At 43.8% G+C, this 16,172-nt stretch overlaps 1 protein-coding gene across 1 annotated transcript; it reads left to right on the top strand.

Moving 5' to 3' along the window:
• Nucleotides 1-495: 495 nt before the first annotated feature.
• On the top strand, nt 496-14,658 carry LOC311137075 (anillin-like). The gene is made up of 25 exons (XM_084171406.1): nt 496-624; nt 801-898; nt 994-1,173; nt 2,442-2,537; nt 2,699-2,874; nt 3,077-3,169; nt 3,303-3,389; nt 3,667-3,778; nt 4,574-4,756; nt 8,210-8,526; nt 8,663-8,751; nt 9,068-9,197; nt 9,421-9,556; nt 9,776-9,973; nt 10,216-10,342; nt 10,693-10,741; nt 10,875-10,931; nt 11,052-11,084; nt 11,339-11,360; nt 11,454-11,563; nt 12,002-12,055; nt 12,399-12,485; nt 12,610-12,717; nt 12,854-12,999; nt 13,270-14,658. The coding sequence occupies exons 2-25, from the start codon at nt 805-807 to the stop codon at nt 13,433-13,435; spliced, it is 2,850 nt and encodes a 949-aa protein (XP_084027532.1). The 5' UTR covers nt 496-624; nt 801-804; the 3' UTR covers nt 13,436-14,658.
• The last annotated feature ends 1,514 nt before the right edge of the window (nt 14,659-16,172 follow it).

The following is a 16,172-nucleotide window of genomic DNA, read 5'->3' as shown; positions in this document are numbered from 1 at the left end:
ATGAAATCTAAGGGGGGGACTATGGATCTGACTCCGTCCGTTCGTACGTTAGTCACATAAAATATCTCAGACACCTCTGGCCCAATTTTGACGAAACTTGGGTGAATGACAGAGATCCGACATTTAAGAAAATTACACTGATAGGCCCAAGGGGGGCGCTACAGTAATCAACTGACGTTCCAAACTTTGAACAAGTATATTTGCTGTCCCGTTTGAGCTTGAATTGTTATCACTAATTGGCCCAAAGGGGGGGCACTGCATCATTCGTGGGGAATAACATGTTTACTGTTGCCTTGTTTTGGTTGTAAGTGACAATTTGACAAATAGAGAGCTTGGGAGACTTCAAGGTTCTAATGAAGTTAGTTCCTTGCCTCTTCCGCTCTGGAAGTTCATCGTCTACCATAAATTCAAGACCAAAAGGCTTGCGCACTCATGCTTGGGGTTACGGTAGTCTTATGGTGATGTTTTCACTTACCTCTGACGCACGTCCAAAGACCCGCTGAAATTCAAAGTAGGAGAGGCGTCGAATAAACAAAAATCGTTTGAATTTTCACCACAGTTGATGCCCAGTCGTGACTTGTTTGCCCCAGTTATTGCCTGACCTTCACGGACACTTCTGTTGAGGTAAGATGATGTTATATCCTACACATTTTAGCGAAATATTTTCAGCTAGCTACGTTAGCTAACCCAAGCTAGCCAGCTAGCAGCAGTATGCAGGCTCCAGAGTCCATTAGCTGGACCTAATTTGCATAATCGATAACTACATAGGCACTGCACTTCATTTGGTGTTTATTTTACAGGAGCATGGATAGGGAACATCGACGTTGGTTGTCGACAGATTTGAAGAGACCGAGAGACCCTCTGTCTAACACAGAGGATCATGTCCCCTCATCGTCAGGTGAGTGTGTTGTCAATGTGTCACTAACAAACCTCTAACTAACAGTGCAGTGTTGGGGCATACCCGTTATTATAAACTTCCTTATCCTGTCTTAGAGGTCAATGATGTTCAGAAGAGGCGTCGCCTGAAGTTGTTGGGCGAGGAGAACGTCAGCCCTGACAAGAAGTCTTCATCAAGAGACCGCCTCCGCTGTGCAGAGCTAGAGGTGAAGCCAGACACCCCTGCTCTCTGCTCTGTCCGCTCCAGAGTACAGCAACTAACCCAGAGACGTGAGGGTAAGATAAGATACGCTGCTGCTACTCTGTTTATTAATATTATCTATCCTGATTGCCTAGTCACTTTTACCCCTACCTACATGTACATATTACCTCAACTGCACATTGACTAGGTACCAGTACTCCTTGTATATAGCCCAATAATGTAAAGGAGCCTAACGTTACTCCTTATAGTCCAAGGACCTTACATGTTCTGTTTTAAAGGCAAACTGACTCTGGCAGCCAAAACGGCCAAACACTCCATCTAAACGTGAATCAATTCTCAAATGCGGTACAGTTCTGGAAATATAAATCCCTCTACTTTAATATCACTTCAAATAATTTCACAAATGCAAAATACACAGTTACTAACAGTGGTCTAACAGTTTCAGCTAGCAGTATTTTTCAGCGACAACATGTTTGTGGTGTCCGACTTCCGGTTTACACACAGGTGTTCGGAGATGCACATAGCTAATTTGCACAGGTAGTCCACTCTGTCTTCCGTCTGTTTTCCTGTAAACATGCGCTGTAACATGGAAAATATGGCCGTGTGGGAACCCTGACCCTATAAAGGTGTGTATCAATTTAACCTTTTGTTCTTTGAAAATTATTTCTCGCCGATATGAAAGAAAAGGTCCTCATGCTTCAAAAATCGTACCGTAAGCGATGCGTGTTAATGTTTAGACCGAGCGTCGGGGCTCTTAAACGTTCCCGTACAGAAGATGCCTTCGTCCAATGACTTACGTCAGGGTTCATCAATTCCGGTCCTGGAGGGCCGAAACACTTCTGTTTTTTATTTCTACCTGGTAGTTAATTGCACTCACCTGGTGTCCCAGGTCTGAATTAGCCCCTGATTAGAAGGAGAGGATGAAAAACAGAGGTGTTTCGGCCCTCCAGGACCGGAATTGAAGAACCCTGACTTACGTAATGGAACAGAGTCATCATTATCAAGGACTATCCCATGATCAAGAGCTATCCTTGTATATAGCCTCTTTATTTATATTTATTGTGTTACTATTTTCTATTTTTATTTAGCTAATTTTTCGTAATTTTTAACTCTGCATTGTTGGGAAAGGGCTCGTTAAGGAAACATTTCACGGTAAAGTCTACACCTGTTGTATTTGGCGCATGTGACAAATAAAGTTTGATTTGATAACTCTCCCTCCTAAAATAACCAACTTGGAGCTTGTATACAGTATCCATATAATTAGAATATGATGGTATCCATGTAACACTTAGATCTGTAGTCATTGAAAGTCAGTGACCAACAGGGGATGTTTTGTTTGCAGGGGGGCCTCTACTGGCTCAGAGATGCCTCTCTGATCCAGGGTCTGGGGTACCATCCATTATAATCCAGGATGGATTCAAAGAGCACCATCTTATTGGTGAGGATTCTTACACATTCACCTTAAAGCTTCTTTACACAGTGCCACACTCACTTGCCAATGTAAAAACTGCATCATTATCAGTCATTGAATGTGAGGGAGAACACTTGTCTGCTCTGAGGAGATTGTTGTATGATAGGAGCATTTGGTCTGTTATTCAGGTGAGGCAGAATTCAGCTCACGGGTGGAGCGGTTTAAAGCCCCCACCACCCCTCCGGCCAGCCCTCTGCCAGGCAACCGGTACCCCCGTACCCTCTCCAACGCCGTTACCAACTTACAGCTTAAACTCGAGGACAGTAATACGCCCAGCTCCAAGCAAGCCTCCCGTATACGCCAGGTCTGTGCCACACACACACACACAGTCACACAAACACTCCAGGCAGTGAAGTAAGATTTTCGACGTGGTTTGTGTGCTCATCAACTAACTTGTGAACAGCAGGAGCTTATCTAGAGGTATGCAATGCTGAAATGTTGTTACACAATTCTTAAGATTCCTGTGAAGTGTCTGTCTAAAGGCTTCTATTTGTCTGACCAATCAGGAAAGGGAGGAGGAGCTGTGTCTCCTAAGGGCCCAGCCAATCGCAGAGAATGTCTTCCTAAAGCGACGCTTCTCTGATTCCTCACTGGCTGAAGTAAGTTTGATGTTACCCTCCCCTATTGTCTGGTCATGGAATATTGTTCTTAAGGGTTATGTTTGTGGCTCTTTGGTTGAGCTCAAGTACTCGGTTCCTGATAGAACAATGGTATTTGTTGTGAGATCATTAGAGGGTGACCCCACCTGTCTCATCCTCCCCTCGGATGATGGTTGGACGTAGCAGGAGACTGCAGTGGCCACCGTTCCAACCATGGAATGTGAGTTTACCTATATGGACACTGGACTGGGTGTAACTGGTTCTGCGGAGAAACCGGGGTGTCTCGAAATGTCACAGGTGTCACTGATAAGGCACCATTGTCCTCTCCAAAGTCACTTGAATGGTAATTAGGCTTAGGGTTCACCTGGTCCTTCACATAGTGGCACAGTACCTTTTGTAATATGTGTATGCTGTGGCTGCATAGATGTGTGCATGAGAGGAACAAAGATGCTTGCTTATATTTTGGAGGCCTGAGCTATTTTCTTTTTGTCCAGCAGGCAGACCTCAATGTGACTGGTGATGAGCCTCTCTGGGTGAAGGACGGCAGCTTTACTGAGACTTCTGTCACTGCTAAGATCCATGGAGTGGCGCCTCCGATCCAAGACACTGGTAAGACGCTGCAAGAGGAGAAGTCAATGTATTACAGATAAAGAGCTTGGAGGTAGACACTTTAACGGTAAAAGTTGAGAAAAATGTAACTGACTAAAAGGAAGAATCTGAGTTTTGTGCAAATGTCAGTGTAGAATAGGGGTGTGAGATTGTGACTATTCAACAGGTGAGGTGGCAGAGTCCTCAGTTTACAACATGGATGTCCCACCACAAGCGGTGGAGACAAACATGGCAGAGGAGGCAGAGTGCACTCTGGACATTTGTCAGAAAAACGACATGAGGCAGCAGAGGGTCCTGTAGTGAAAGAGCAGGGCAAGGCAGAGTATTCTGCTAGTAACAAGCAGGAGGAAAGGGGTTCACTCCTTAGTGAGAAACAGAGGGGGGTGAAGTTCTATATAGGTGAACAGTCGGATGATGAGTGCCATTCCCTTTTAGATGATAAGCAGGTAGCAATGGAGTCAGGAGGAGGTAGGGTCCACGATAGAGGAAGAGAAGGGAAAGATGAGATCCCCACTAGAGGAGGAGAAGAGGGATATATGAGGTCTTCTGTAGTTGAAGAGGTGGGGTACTTTGTAGGTGAAGAGCAGAAGAAAGTGGGGTCCCTGCTAGAGGAGAAGGTTGGGTTCCCATTATGTCAGGAGCAGGAGGAGATGGAATCTTCTGGAGTTGAAGAACAAGGGAAGGCAGAAAGTCTTGTAGATGAGGTCCAGGGTGTGGCGTCTGCCGAAGGTGAACACCAAGGGGAGGGGGATTCTGTTTTGGGTCAAGAGCAGGGATTAACCACAAACTCATCAGCTCCATCAGACAGAGAACAGGAAGACTCTGAGCTGCTTAGAGATGAGGAACAGACTTGTGAACTGCAGTCAGAGGCAAGAGAGCTAAAGAAAGTCACTTTTACCCTGGAGCCAGAAATGATCAGTGACTCGGCCCTGTGTGAGCTGGACTCCTCATCTAGCTGGAGAAGAGCGAGTATGTCAGGTGAGACAAATGTGGTCTAGGGCTGTTGGCACAAGTTGGTGAGGTGAGAAATAAACAAGTTGGGTTACTTACTGTGCCTTTAGAAAGTATTCATACCCCTTGACTTATTCCACATTTTGTTGTTACAGCCTGAATTCAAAGCGGATTAAAAATTCTCTTTTTTTTCTCACCCATCTACACATCATGACAAAGTAAGATCATGTTTTTAGACATTTTTGCACATGATTGAAAATTAAATACAGAAATATATAATTTACATAAGTATTCACACCCCTGAATCAGTACTTTGTAGAAGCACCTTTGGCAGCGATTACAGCTATGAGTCTTTCTGGGTGAGTCTAAGAGCTTTCCACACCTGGATTGCGCAACATTTGCACATTATTATTTTCAAAATTCTTAATGCTCTGTCAAATTGGTTGTTAATCATTGCTAGACAATCATTTTCAGGTCTTGCCATAGATTTTTAAGTAGATTTAAGTCTAAACTGTAACTCGGCCACTCAGGAATATTCACTGTTTCTTGGTAAGCAACTCCAGTGTAGATTTGGCCTTGTGTTTTAGGTTATTGTCCTGCTGAAAGGTGAATCCATCTCCCAGTGTCTGGTGGAAAGCAGACTGAACCTGGTTTTCCTCTAGGATTTTGCCTGTGCTTCACTCCATTCCGTTTCTTTTTTATCCAGATAAACTCCCCAGTCCTTAACGATTACAAGCATACCCATAACATGATGCAGCCACCACTATGCTTGAAAATATGGAGAGTGGTACTCAGTAATATGTTGTATCATATTTGCCCCAAACATAACACATTGTATTCAGGACAAAAAGTGAATCGCTTTACCACATTTCTTTGCAGTATTACTTGAGTGCCTTGTTGCAAACAGGATGCATGTTTTGGAATATTTTTATTCCGTACAGTCTTCCTTCTGTTCACTCCGTCAATTAGGTTAGTATTGTGGAGTAATTACAATGTTATTGATCCATCCTCAGTTTTCTCCTATCACAGCCATTAAACTCTGTAACTGTTTTAGTCACCATTGGCCTCATGGTGAAATCTCTTAGCGGTTTCCTTCCTCTCCGCCAACTGAGTTAGGAAGGACGCCTGTATCTTTGTAGTGCCTGGGTGTATTGATACACAATCCAAAGTGTAATTAATAACTTAACCATGCTCAAAGGGATATTCAATGTCTGCTTTTCTTATTTTACCCATCTACAAATAGGTGCCCTTCTTTGCAAGGCATTGGAAACCCTCCCTGGTCTTTTTGGTTGAATCTGTGTTTGAAATTCACTGCTCGGCTGACGGACCTTACAGATGGTGCCTTCGGAAAGTATTCAGACCCCTTTTTTATGTTACAGCCTTATTCTAAAAGTTCATTTTTATGTAGAATCCTCAGAAGTCTACACACAATACCCCATAATGACAAAGCAAAAACAGTTTTTTAGAAATTATTGCAAATCTATTAAAAATACAAAATAGAAATAACTTATTTACATAAGTATTCAGACACTTTGCTATGAGACTCAAAATTGCGCTCCGGTACATCCTGTTTCCATTGATCATCCTTGAGATGTTTCTACAACTTGATTGACTGGACATGATTTGGAAAGGCACACACCTGTCTATATAAGGTCCCACAGTTGACAGTGCATGTCAGAGCAAAAACCAAGCCATGAGGTCGAAGGAATTGTCTGTAGAGCTCCGAGACGACAGGATTGTGTCGAGGCACAGATCTGGGGAATGGTACCAAAAAATCTCAGCAGCATTGAAGGTCCCCAAGAACACAGTGGCCTCCATCATTCTTAAATGGAAGAAGTTTGGAACCACCAAGACTCTTCCTAGAGCTGGCTGCCCAGCCAAACTGAGCAATCGGGGGAGAAGGGCCTTGGTAAAGGAGGTGACGAAGAACCCAATGGTCACTCTGACAGAGCTCTAGAGTTCCTCTGAGGAGATGGGAGAACCTTCCAGAAGGACAACCATCTCTGCAGCACTCCACCAATAAGGCCTTTATGGTAGAGTGGCCAGATGTAAGCCACTCCTCAGTAAAAGGCACATGACAGCCCGCTTAGAGTTTGCCAAAAGGAACCTAAAGTCTCTCAGACCATGAGAAACAAGATTCTCTGGTCTGATGAAACCAAGATTGAACTCTTTGGCCTGAATGCCAAGCGTCACGTCTGGAGGAAACCTGGCACCATCCTTACGGTGAAGCATGGGGGTGGCAGCATCATGCTGTGGGGGTGTTTTTCAGCGGCAGGGACTGGGAGACTAGTCAGGATCGAGGCAAAGATGAACGGAGGAAAGTACAGAGAGATCCTTGATGAAAACCTGCTCCAGGGTGCTCAGGACCTCAGACTGGGGCGACGGTTCACCTTCCAACAGGACAACGCAGGAGTGGCTTCGGGACAAGTCTCTGAATGTCCTTGAGTGGCCCAGCCAGAGCCCGGACTTCAACCCGATCGAACATCTCTGGAGAGACCTGAAAATAGCTGTGCAGCAACGCTCCACATCCAACCTGACAGAGCTTGAGAGGATCTGCAAAGAAAAATGGGAGAAACTCCCCAAATACAGGTGTGCCAAGCTTGTAGCGTCATATCCAAGAAGACTCGAGGCTGTAATTGCTGCCAAAGGTGCTTCAACAAAGTACTAAGTAAAGGGTCTGAATACTTATGTAAATGTGATATTTCTGTTTAGCAAAAATTTCTAAATCTGTTTTTGCTTTGTCATTATAGGGGTATTGTGTGTAGATTGGGGGGGGGAAACTATTTAATCAATTTTAGAATAAGGCTGTAACGTAAAAAAAAATTGGGAAATGTCAAGGGGTCTGAATACTTTCCGAAGGCACTGTAGTTGTGTGTGTGTGTGTGTGTGTGTGTGTGTGTGTGTGGGGGGGGGTACAGAGATGAGGTAAAAACTATCGCACATAGTGAGTCCATGCTACTTATGTGACTGGTTAAGCACATTTTTAGGCTTGCCATAAAAGGGGTTGAGTACCAATTGACTCGAGACATTTCAGCTTTCAATTTATTAATTCGTAAGAATTTAGAAAAACAAAATTCCACTTTGACATTATGGGGTATTGTGTGTATGCCAGTGACACACAATCTCAATTAAACCATTTTAAATTCAGGCTGTAACACAACACAGTGTGGAAAAAGTCAAGGGGTGTGAATACTTTCTGAAGGCACTATACATGCAGTCGCTTACACACCTGGGTTATAAATATATTGGTAATATCTTACTGTCTGCAGTGCACACCATTCTAAACAATGGGTTCAATGGGTCACTGCCACCACCTCACACCCTTATCAATTTATTTATTTATTTATTTTTACACTATGAACAGCCAAATGATGAGCCATTTGAAATATTTGTTACAAGTTGGGAAAACCAGGTCACAGACATACTAGAGCAATAGTTTGCCTGAATGTTAACTTACTGCATATGGGGATTTATCCACAGAGGCTGAGCTGAGCTCTCCAGATGAAACCAACACTGCTGAGACGATTGACCTGATGTTTGAGGATGTGGTGGAGGCTGCTGCCCAGGGAAGGATGGAAGAGGAGGAGGGCACTGAGGATCACGACAGTGGCATAGCCACAGTGATGTGCAGAAAGGAGAAAACGGACACCGAGTTGGACAAGGCGAAAGCTGAGGAGGGTGAAGACCTGGAAGAGACCAGGGAACTGGACTCCAGTGCAGATGAGCTGCTGACCCTCCCACCCAGCTGCATCCTCTCTCCTCTCAGCAAGTCTGTGGAAGCTGTGGTCACCCCTATGGTAAGGCTCTGCAGACAGACAGAGGGCGCCATGGTCACCTTCTTCAATGTGATTCTGAAAGTGTTACCCTGCGGTTTCAAAGTTTTGAATGTTTTACACATCCAAATGGACATTTAAGTGTTTGATATCCCCGCAGAGACTTGCAGCCAGTCAGCCAGCCAACCTTCCATCTCTGAGTCCTGAAGAGCTGACCACTCCCCCTGCCGACAGTTCCCCTCTCTACAGGTGAGTCATCATGTCCTCTACACCAGGGTTTCCCAAACTCTGTCCTGGGGTCCCTGCTGGGTTCACGTTTTGGTTTTTGCCTTAGCACTACACACCTGATTCAAATCAAAGGTTGATGATGAGTTGGTTATTTGAATCAGCTGTGTGGTGCTAAGGCAAAAAACTAAACGTGCACCCGGGGGTCAGGGTCGGTTGGTTAACGAGTGAAATTGGAAAAATTAATTGACTATAAAAATCTTTAGAAAGATATGATTGGCTTGTGATTTATACCTGTAATTGATGACTCCAAAGTGTTTTGTGATTGATTGATTGACAGCATCGATGCCTACCGTACCCAGAGACGGAGCACCAAGCCAGCCATTCAGAGTGTAACCCCAGGGGTGCAAAGGCGTGCCGCTGAGAAGTCCCGCCCCCAGCACGCTGTCAACACCAAGGACAGGATCATGGTCTGTAGTACGACTTGGAGCGGTTGAGTCTAGTGTGTGTCTTCTGTGTCATGGAGCGTGAATACCTGTGTAGCATATCATCCAAAACATTCCTTTATGTGAAGGCATTGACAAATGTACCACATGGATAACATAACTATGCCTCTGACACTGTGTAAAGAAAGAGTATTTAAATGAGTATGGCTGGGTGGCATGAATATCCTGTCCTCCTGTGATTGGTCAGGTTCTGAATGAGGAGGCTGCCAAGCTGCAGACGGTCATCAATCAGACGTTGCAGGCCCTGAGCTGCTGCACTGACGAGGACCACGGCAGGGGTTCCCTGGAGGAGGCAGAGGCTGAGAAACTACTGCTTGTCTCCTGTGAGTCTCCAGTGGTCATATCCCCCTTCTAGCGCCATGATTCCAGTTTTCCCGTCTGCTGAGTTAGTTTCTACACAAACTCATCTCTATCCCTGTCCTATGGTTATTCCTCTCCTTTCCCTGCCATATCCTTCTGTTCTGGAGTGTATGATGAACCTCTTGATTTGTCTCCATTGTATTATCATCTGACTGTGTCCCCTCTGTCTCACTCTGTGTCAGGTGAGAAGCGGGCAGCCCTGCTGGCTGAGGTGACCAGGCTGAGGGAGAGGGGGAGCTCAGTCTCAGAGGAGCTAGAGGGGGGTGATGGTGAGGGGGACTCCAGAATGTCCCAGAAGCCCTGCAGGGGCACACTCCACATCAACAGTGTCCAGCTCCCTCTCAAGGTGGAGTTTATCTGCTCAGCCCGCACACGAACAGGTACCTACCATCCGAGAGGCTATGCATGTTGTCACCTTTATAGTGTGAAGTTTATTTTGCATATTTTATTTGGAATCATTTACTCTTCTGCTGCCAGCTGCAGAGATTAGTTGCTTGCCTGCTCATTTAGGTTAAAATGCACAAAACAGTATAGTACAATTGATGGTCAGCTCAAGACACATTTGAAACCATACCAGATGATTAAAGAACAACTCTCCTGAATATTTCTCTCCTCCCTAAAGGTCGCCCCACTCATTATTTCTTTGTCCTGATTCGCTATGGACACTGCAACATTGTTGCGACCCCATTGGCCACTGCAGCGGACGCCCAGAATGGAGACACCATCTCCTTCCCCACCTCCATCACCCTGTGAGTCCCGCCACTGGTTCCACATATGGAGGAAGTTAGTTCATTAGGAGTAAAGGTGAAAACTCGATTGTCGGTCTATACAGTAGGGGGCTGTTTGTTCCCCATTCGCTTGCTGTCGGCGCGTGTGTTATAGGGACCACCCGCCATTTCTACATGTAGAATCAGGTTGCAAATTACGTCCGGCACTGTTCAGAGGTGCCAAGTACTCTCGGCCGGCAATCCTACTGGTCTGTCCGTGCCTTGAAGGAGATGCTTATGTAATGTCTACTGTGTTACTGCTGAAATGGCTGTCACCCCTCGTCTGTCCAAGTCTTTCTGTGACTTACTGATTCTGTACTATGTCCCTTCAGGCAGGACATTCGCTCTAACTTTGAGATTGATGTGGAGGTCTACAGCCTGGTGAGATGGAACATATTACTGTATGTCTCACCGAAAACAGATGTATTAGTAAATATCTTTACAATAGAGGGTCAATGATGAGAAATGTGTTAACAATTTGTATGTATTATTTACAAACTCTTCTATTACTCAGTCCCACACCTCAGGGAACATCTGCAATGTGGATCTCCGCAGCTCCTCCAGGTCAAGGGTGAGTGAGCCAATCTTCTGACTAAGAAATGCTGTCCAGTGTTCTATGAATTACAATGAAGTATACATGTGAGTGTTCTGCACAAAAGCTCATTTTTGATCTTACTTGTTCTTCTTTAAGGTCACCCCAAGGAAGCTTCTAAGCACCATCAAGGTGAGTGATCGGCTTTCTTATCTGCCTAGTACTTGAAATGTCCCACTCACTGTATGTATTTGTATGAACCTTTTAAATGGAATAATGTATATGTTAGGACACTATTGATCTCAGATATCAGAGAAGACATATTTAAGAGTGCAGTAAGGCACACAGGCATTTCATGTGTAACAGAGAGATGGATAGGCAGCAACCCCTTTTCCTTAACTGTTACACGTTTCTCATCTGAACTTTTTCTCGTTGCTTTTCAACAGAGATCCAACCACAGTGTGACATGTAAGTATTATTGTCCTGGTTGCATATTATCTGAAGATAACATTAATCCTGAATGGTGGCAGTTTTTGATTGGATCGAATCAACCGCCCACAGCTTCTATCATGCCGGCCCTGAACACCCGGCGCACCAGCCATTTCTCTCTGGTTGGTTCTCACAAGATCTCCCTGGCCTCCCTGGGCCAGAGCAAGTTCCCCCTGGACAAGGTAGGCTCACCTCACCTGGCTGCACACACAGTCACACCTGCTGCAGTGCTCCAGCCTGGATGATTGTGTATCAGATATTTTTACTGTACCTGCAGTGTGGGAAGATGTGGGCATGTATGTGTTTTTTTTTGTTTTTTTTGTCACTCCATTCCATGGTTTTATCTTGCATCCTTTTGATTTTGAACCACCTGATTGCCAGCTTGTTTCACTCTGTCACTTGAGGATGTGGGTTACCATTTGGTTCAATCTATATCATGTCACATTTCAGATTTTTCCACCCGTAATTCTTTCAGTTGCGATATACAGATCGGATGGTCGTCATTTTCTCACATTACTTTTGTTTGTTTTTGGTGTAAAGTTTTCCAGAGTCTGGGTGAGGTCACTAGTGATGTAACCTTTACCCCTCACTGTGGTGTGTCTCTCTCCACTTGTGCACAGATGAAGTTTGAAGGCAAAATCAGGAGACTCCTGGGAGATGAGTTTCAGGAAAAGGTTTAGCTCTCTCACTCACGTTTCCCACTCACTTTTACGCCACCTTTTCTCTTTGCTTCTCCATTTGACTTATTTCATGCCTCTGAGTATGTGGCCAGCAAAACTGGTATCAAGAACCAATAATTAGTTTTAACTACACTGGCTTCAATATCAGTGATGGCGTACTCTATAGGTAGATGAAAATGTGTAGAAATAAATGTATGTTCAAATGACTGTATTTTGCTCTATCATTGCATATTGCTTTCTACTGCATGTTTTGTTTACCTCCCTAGCTAGATGAACTATTACAAGCAGCACAACCCTGGCATCCATGTCATGATAGTTCCCCCTCCTCTCTGTGCAGGTACCCTTCCTATCTCCACTAGAGGGAAACATCTACCTGCGACTGGACAGCGATAGCCACTCTAACGTCCAGCACCAGGGCTTCCTTGTGAGTTACTGTTTTGTTTCAACCCAAGTCATTGGGATCTCTGTCCTTTTCCTGTCCTATATACTTTCTTTACTGTGTTTCATCCTCCGCCCACCCCTTCTTTCTCCCTTCTCCTTCCATTCAGACCATGTTTGAGGTGGTGAATGAATTTGGAGCTTGGCATCGACGCTTCTTTGTCCTGGAGGGAAACCACATGTCCTATTGGAACCACCCCAATGACAGGGGCAGCAAGGTGGGCATTGAATTGACAGAGATGACTATGGACTGGAGCTCTTGGTTCTATTTCTCGTAAACCAAGTTACACCCTGACTTGATATTTCTTAAGGTCATTGAACTCTAAAAACATTCCCTGTCTGTTATGCTTACAGGTAGCAGAAGGCAGCATCTCTCTGTCTAGTTCTTCTAGTCAGAGTGTGAAGCCAGTGAAGAGGGACTCCTGTGCTCGCCCTTATACTTTTGAACTGGTCAGCGGCATCCAGACTGCACAACAGGATGACCAGAGCGCTCTGGCCAAGTAAGATGATAATATTTTTATAGTTGTCTAGTATGAACTGTAAAGTAACAACTTTACTCACCTATGATACAAGCAAATTACATTTCCTTGACAACAGGTGGTCATGAATGTCTTCAATAGGAATGTTTTGTGGATGATGGATACTGCTAAAGTAAGCCTGTCTGTGTATCTCCTAGACGGTGGTCTAGCTTCATAGATCTTACATTACATTTCAGTATTCTCATTAAGTGTTGAACCCAATCTCTGTTCCATGATCTCTCTGTTCTTCAGGTGCTGGTTCGCAGCAGATACGCGGGAGGATCGAGGGGACTGGATGGAGAAGCTGAACCAGGTTCTCCTGGACCTGCATACCTGGACTCGCCAAGCCCTGAACCATGCTGGAGCACAGCCTAACACTCAGGCCAGCAGTGGGAACATAAGGGAGAGCAGTTTGTAACGCACTATTATATAATGCTATCTATCTCTCTTCATCTCTCTCGGTAATATTAGTGTCCTAGTAGGACCCTAAAGGGACATGATGAATGTAGCTGCTGTCTGTAGACTCTGTAGTTAACCTACCTATTTACTGTCATTCTCTTTTTGTATGTGGATGTTATCAGCTATCTGTCAACATTCTTATATGCACTTGATTGATGAAGGTACTACAAGTAAATAATAACAATAATAGTGTACACTATCTGATTAATTTGTTTTGAGTCCCTGCAGTTTGCGTGGCATTTTCTTGTCATATATATATAGAATCTCTTTATGAATTCTTATGATTACCATTGGGAGGTTCTTTTATATGTGGTGATATTTTTGCCTTACCTTGGATTTGTCACTTTGAATAGCTCTTTGAAATAGAGCTCCATCTTGTGGCCTATAAGCATTATATACTATTTAACTGAACTTGATGTGGATAATTGAATAAATCCATATAATCTAGAAACACAACTGAATAAGTATCAAAGCTAGTGCAGAAGAGCCCTAACACTAAACGGATGATTAGTCCAATAGTGTAGTTGTAATTCTGATAAGCCTACAAAGACCGACATGTCTACTGGACAAAATTATTTCAGTACTACAGCATTGCTGTAATACCCTCTAAAGTGTAGAAATATGTCTCTCAGAAATAATATAGTCTACCTAAAAAAACGAAAAACCTACCTATTCTAAAAACTCATTAATTTAGTGATTCAAGTAGAATTGCAGTGCAAGTTGAGTTATAGTATTGTACTTGACAAACTGAGGTATCTGCTATGAGGTTGAAAATACTGACCATTCATTAGTTACATTCTTTGTGTTCCTTCATTCAAAATCTAGTGCTGTGTTGTGCAAAACACAACAGGGGCCAGACCACAAAGATGGTAGCTACCCAGGCAAGGCAAAGGAGAGTATAGAATGATGTTTAGCTGAAGGAGATGTTCCGTATAATATTTGCCTCATCTGACGAAGATAAATCCTAGTAGGACCCTAAAGGGACATGAGGAATGTAGCTGCTGTCTGAAGACTCTGTAGTTAACCTACCCCCCCTCCTCCCCTCCCCTGATGTATTTACTGTCAATTTGTCATTCTCTTTTTGTATGTGGATGTTATCAGCTATCTGTCAACATTCTTATATGCACTTGATTGATTGAAGGTACTACAAGTAAATAATAAAATGGCTATTAGTGTACATTATCTGATGAATGTTTGAGTCCCTGCAGTTTGCGTGGCATTTTCTTGTCAAATATACAGTTGAAGTCGGAAGTTTACATACACCTTTTGTGATGGCCACTCCAATACCTTGACTTTGTTGTCCTTAAGCCATTTTGCCACAACTTTGGAAGTATGCTTGGGGTCATTGTCCATTTGGAAGACCCATTTGCGACCAAGCTTTAACTTCCTGACTGATGTCTTGAGATGTTGCTTCAATAAATCCACATCATTTTCCTTCCTCATGATGACATCTATTTTGTGAAGTGCACCAATCCCTCCTGCAGCAAAGCACCCCCACAGCATGATGCTGCCACCCCCGTGCTTCACGGTTGGGATGGTGTTCTTCGGCTTGCAAGCCACCCCCTTTTTCCTCCAAACATAACGATGGTTATTATGGCCAAACAGTTCTATTTTTGTTTCATCAGACCATAGGACATTTCTCCAAAAAGTACGATCTTTGTCCCCATGTGCAGTTGCAAACCGTAGTCTGGCTTTTTTATGGCGGTTTTGGAGCAGTGGCTTCTTCCTTGCTGAGCGGCCTTTCAGGTTATGTCAATATAGGACTTGTTTTACTGTGGATATAGATACTTTTTGTACCTGTTTCCTCCAGCATCTTCACAAGGTCCTTTGCTGTTGCTCTGCTCTGGGATTTATTTGCACTTTTCGCACCAAAGTACGTTCATCTCTAGGAGACAGAACGTGTCTCCTTCCTGAGCGGTATGACTGCTGCGTGGTCCCGTGGTGTTTATACTTGCCTGCTATTGTTTGTACAGATGAACGTGGTACTTTCAGGCGTTTGGAAATTGCTCCCAAGGATGAACCAGACTTGTGGAGGTATACAATTTTTTTTCTGAGGTCTTGGCTGATTTCTTTTCATTTTTCCATGATGTCAAGCAAAGAGGCACTGAGTTTGAAGGTAGGCCTTGAAATACATCCACAGGTACACCTCCAATTGACTCATGATGTCAATTAGCCTATCAGAAGCTTCTAAAGCCATGACATCATTTTCTGGAATTTTCCAAGCTGTTTAAAGGCACAGTCAATTTAGTGTATGTAAACTTCTGACCCACTGGAATTGTGATACAGTGAATTATAAATGAAATAATCTGTCTGTAAACAATTGTTGGAAAAATGACTTGTCATGCACAAAGTAGATGTCCTAACCGACTAGCCAAAACTATAGTTTGTTAACAAGAAATGTGTGGAGTGGTTGAAAAACTAGTTTTAATGACTCCAACCTAAGTGTATGTAAACTTCCGACTTCAACTGTATATATTTTTTCTGTACATTTTTATATGGAAAATATGACCATTGAGTTCAAATCCCCATGGGCTCAAATATAGCCTTTATTGTCCTCAGTCTTAAAGCTGACACACAATGCAGTGTGACCTCAATGACCAATCTTTCGCCATTAATATAGTGATGGCAATATTACAATATGAAAGAGCTAGCCATTGGCTGTGTTTATGACAGTTACCGTGCATTCGGAACTATTC

The sequence above is a fragment of the Coregonus lavaretus genome (assembly GCF_964263955.1).
Source record: "Coregonus lavaretus genome assembly, chromosome: 11".
Lineage (NCBI taxonomy): Eukaryota > Metazoa > Chordata > Actinopteri > Salmoniformes > Salmonidae > Coregonus > Coregonus lavaretus.
Note: the sequence above shows the minus strand (reverse complement) of the source record. Positions and strands in the feature narration are given on the sequence as shown.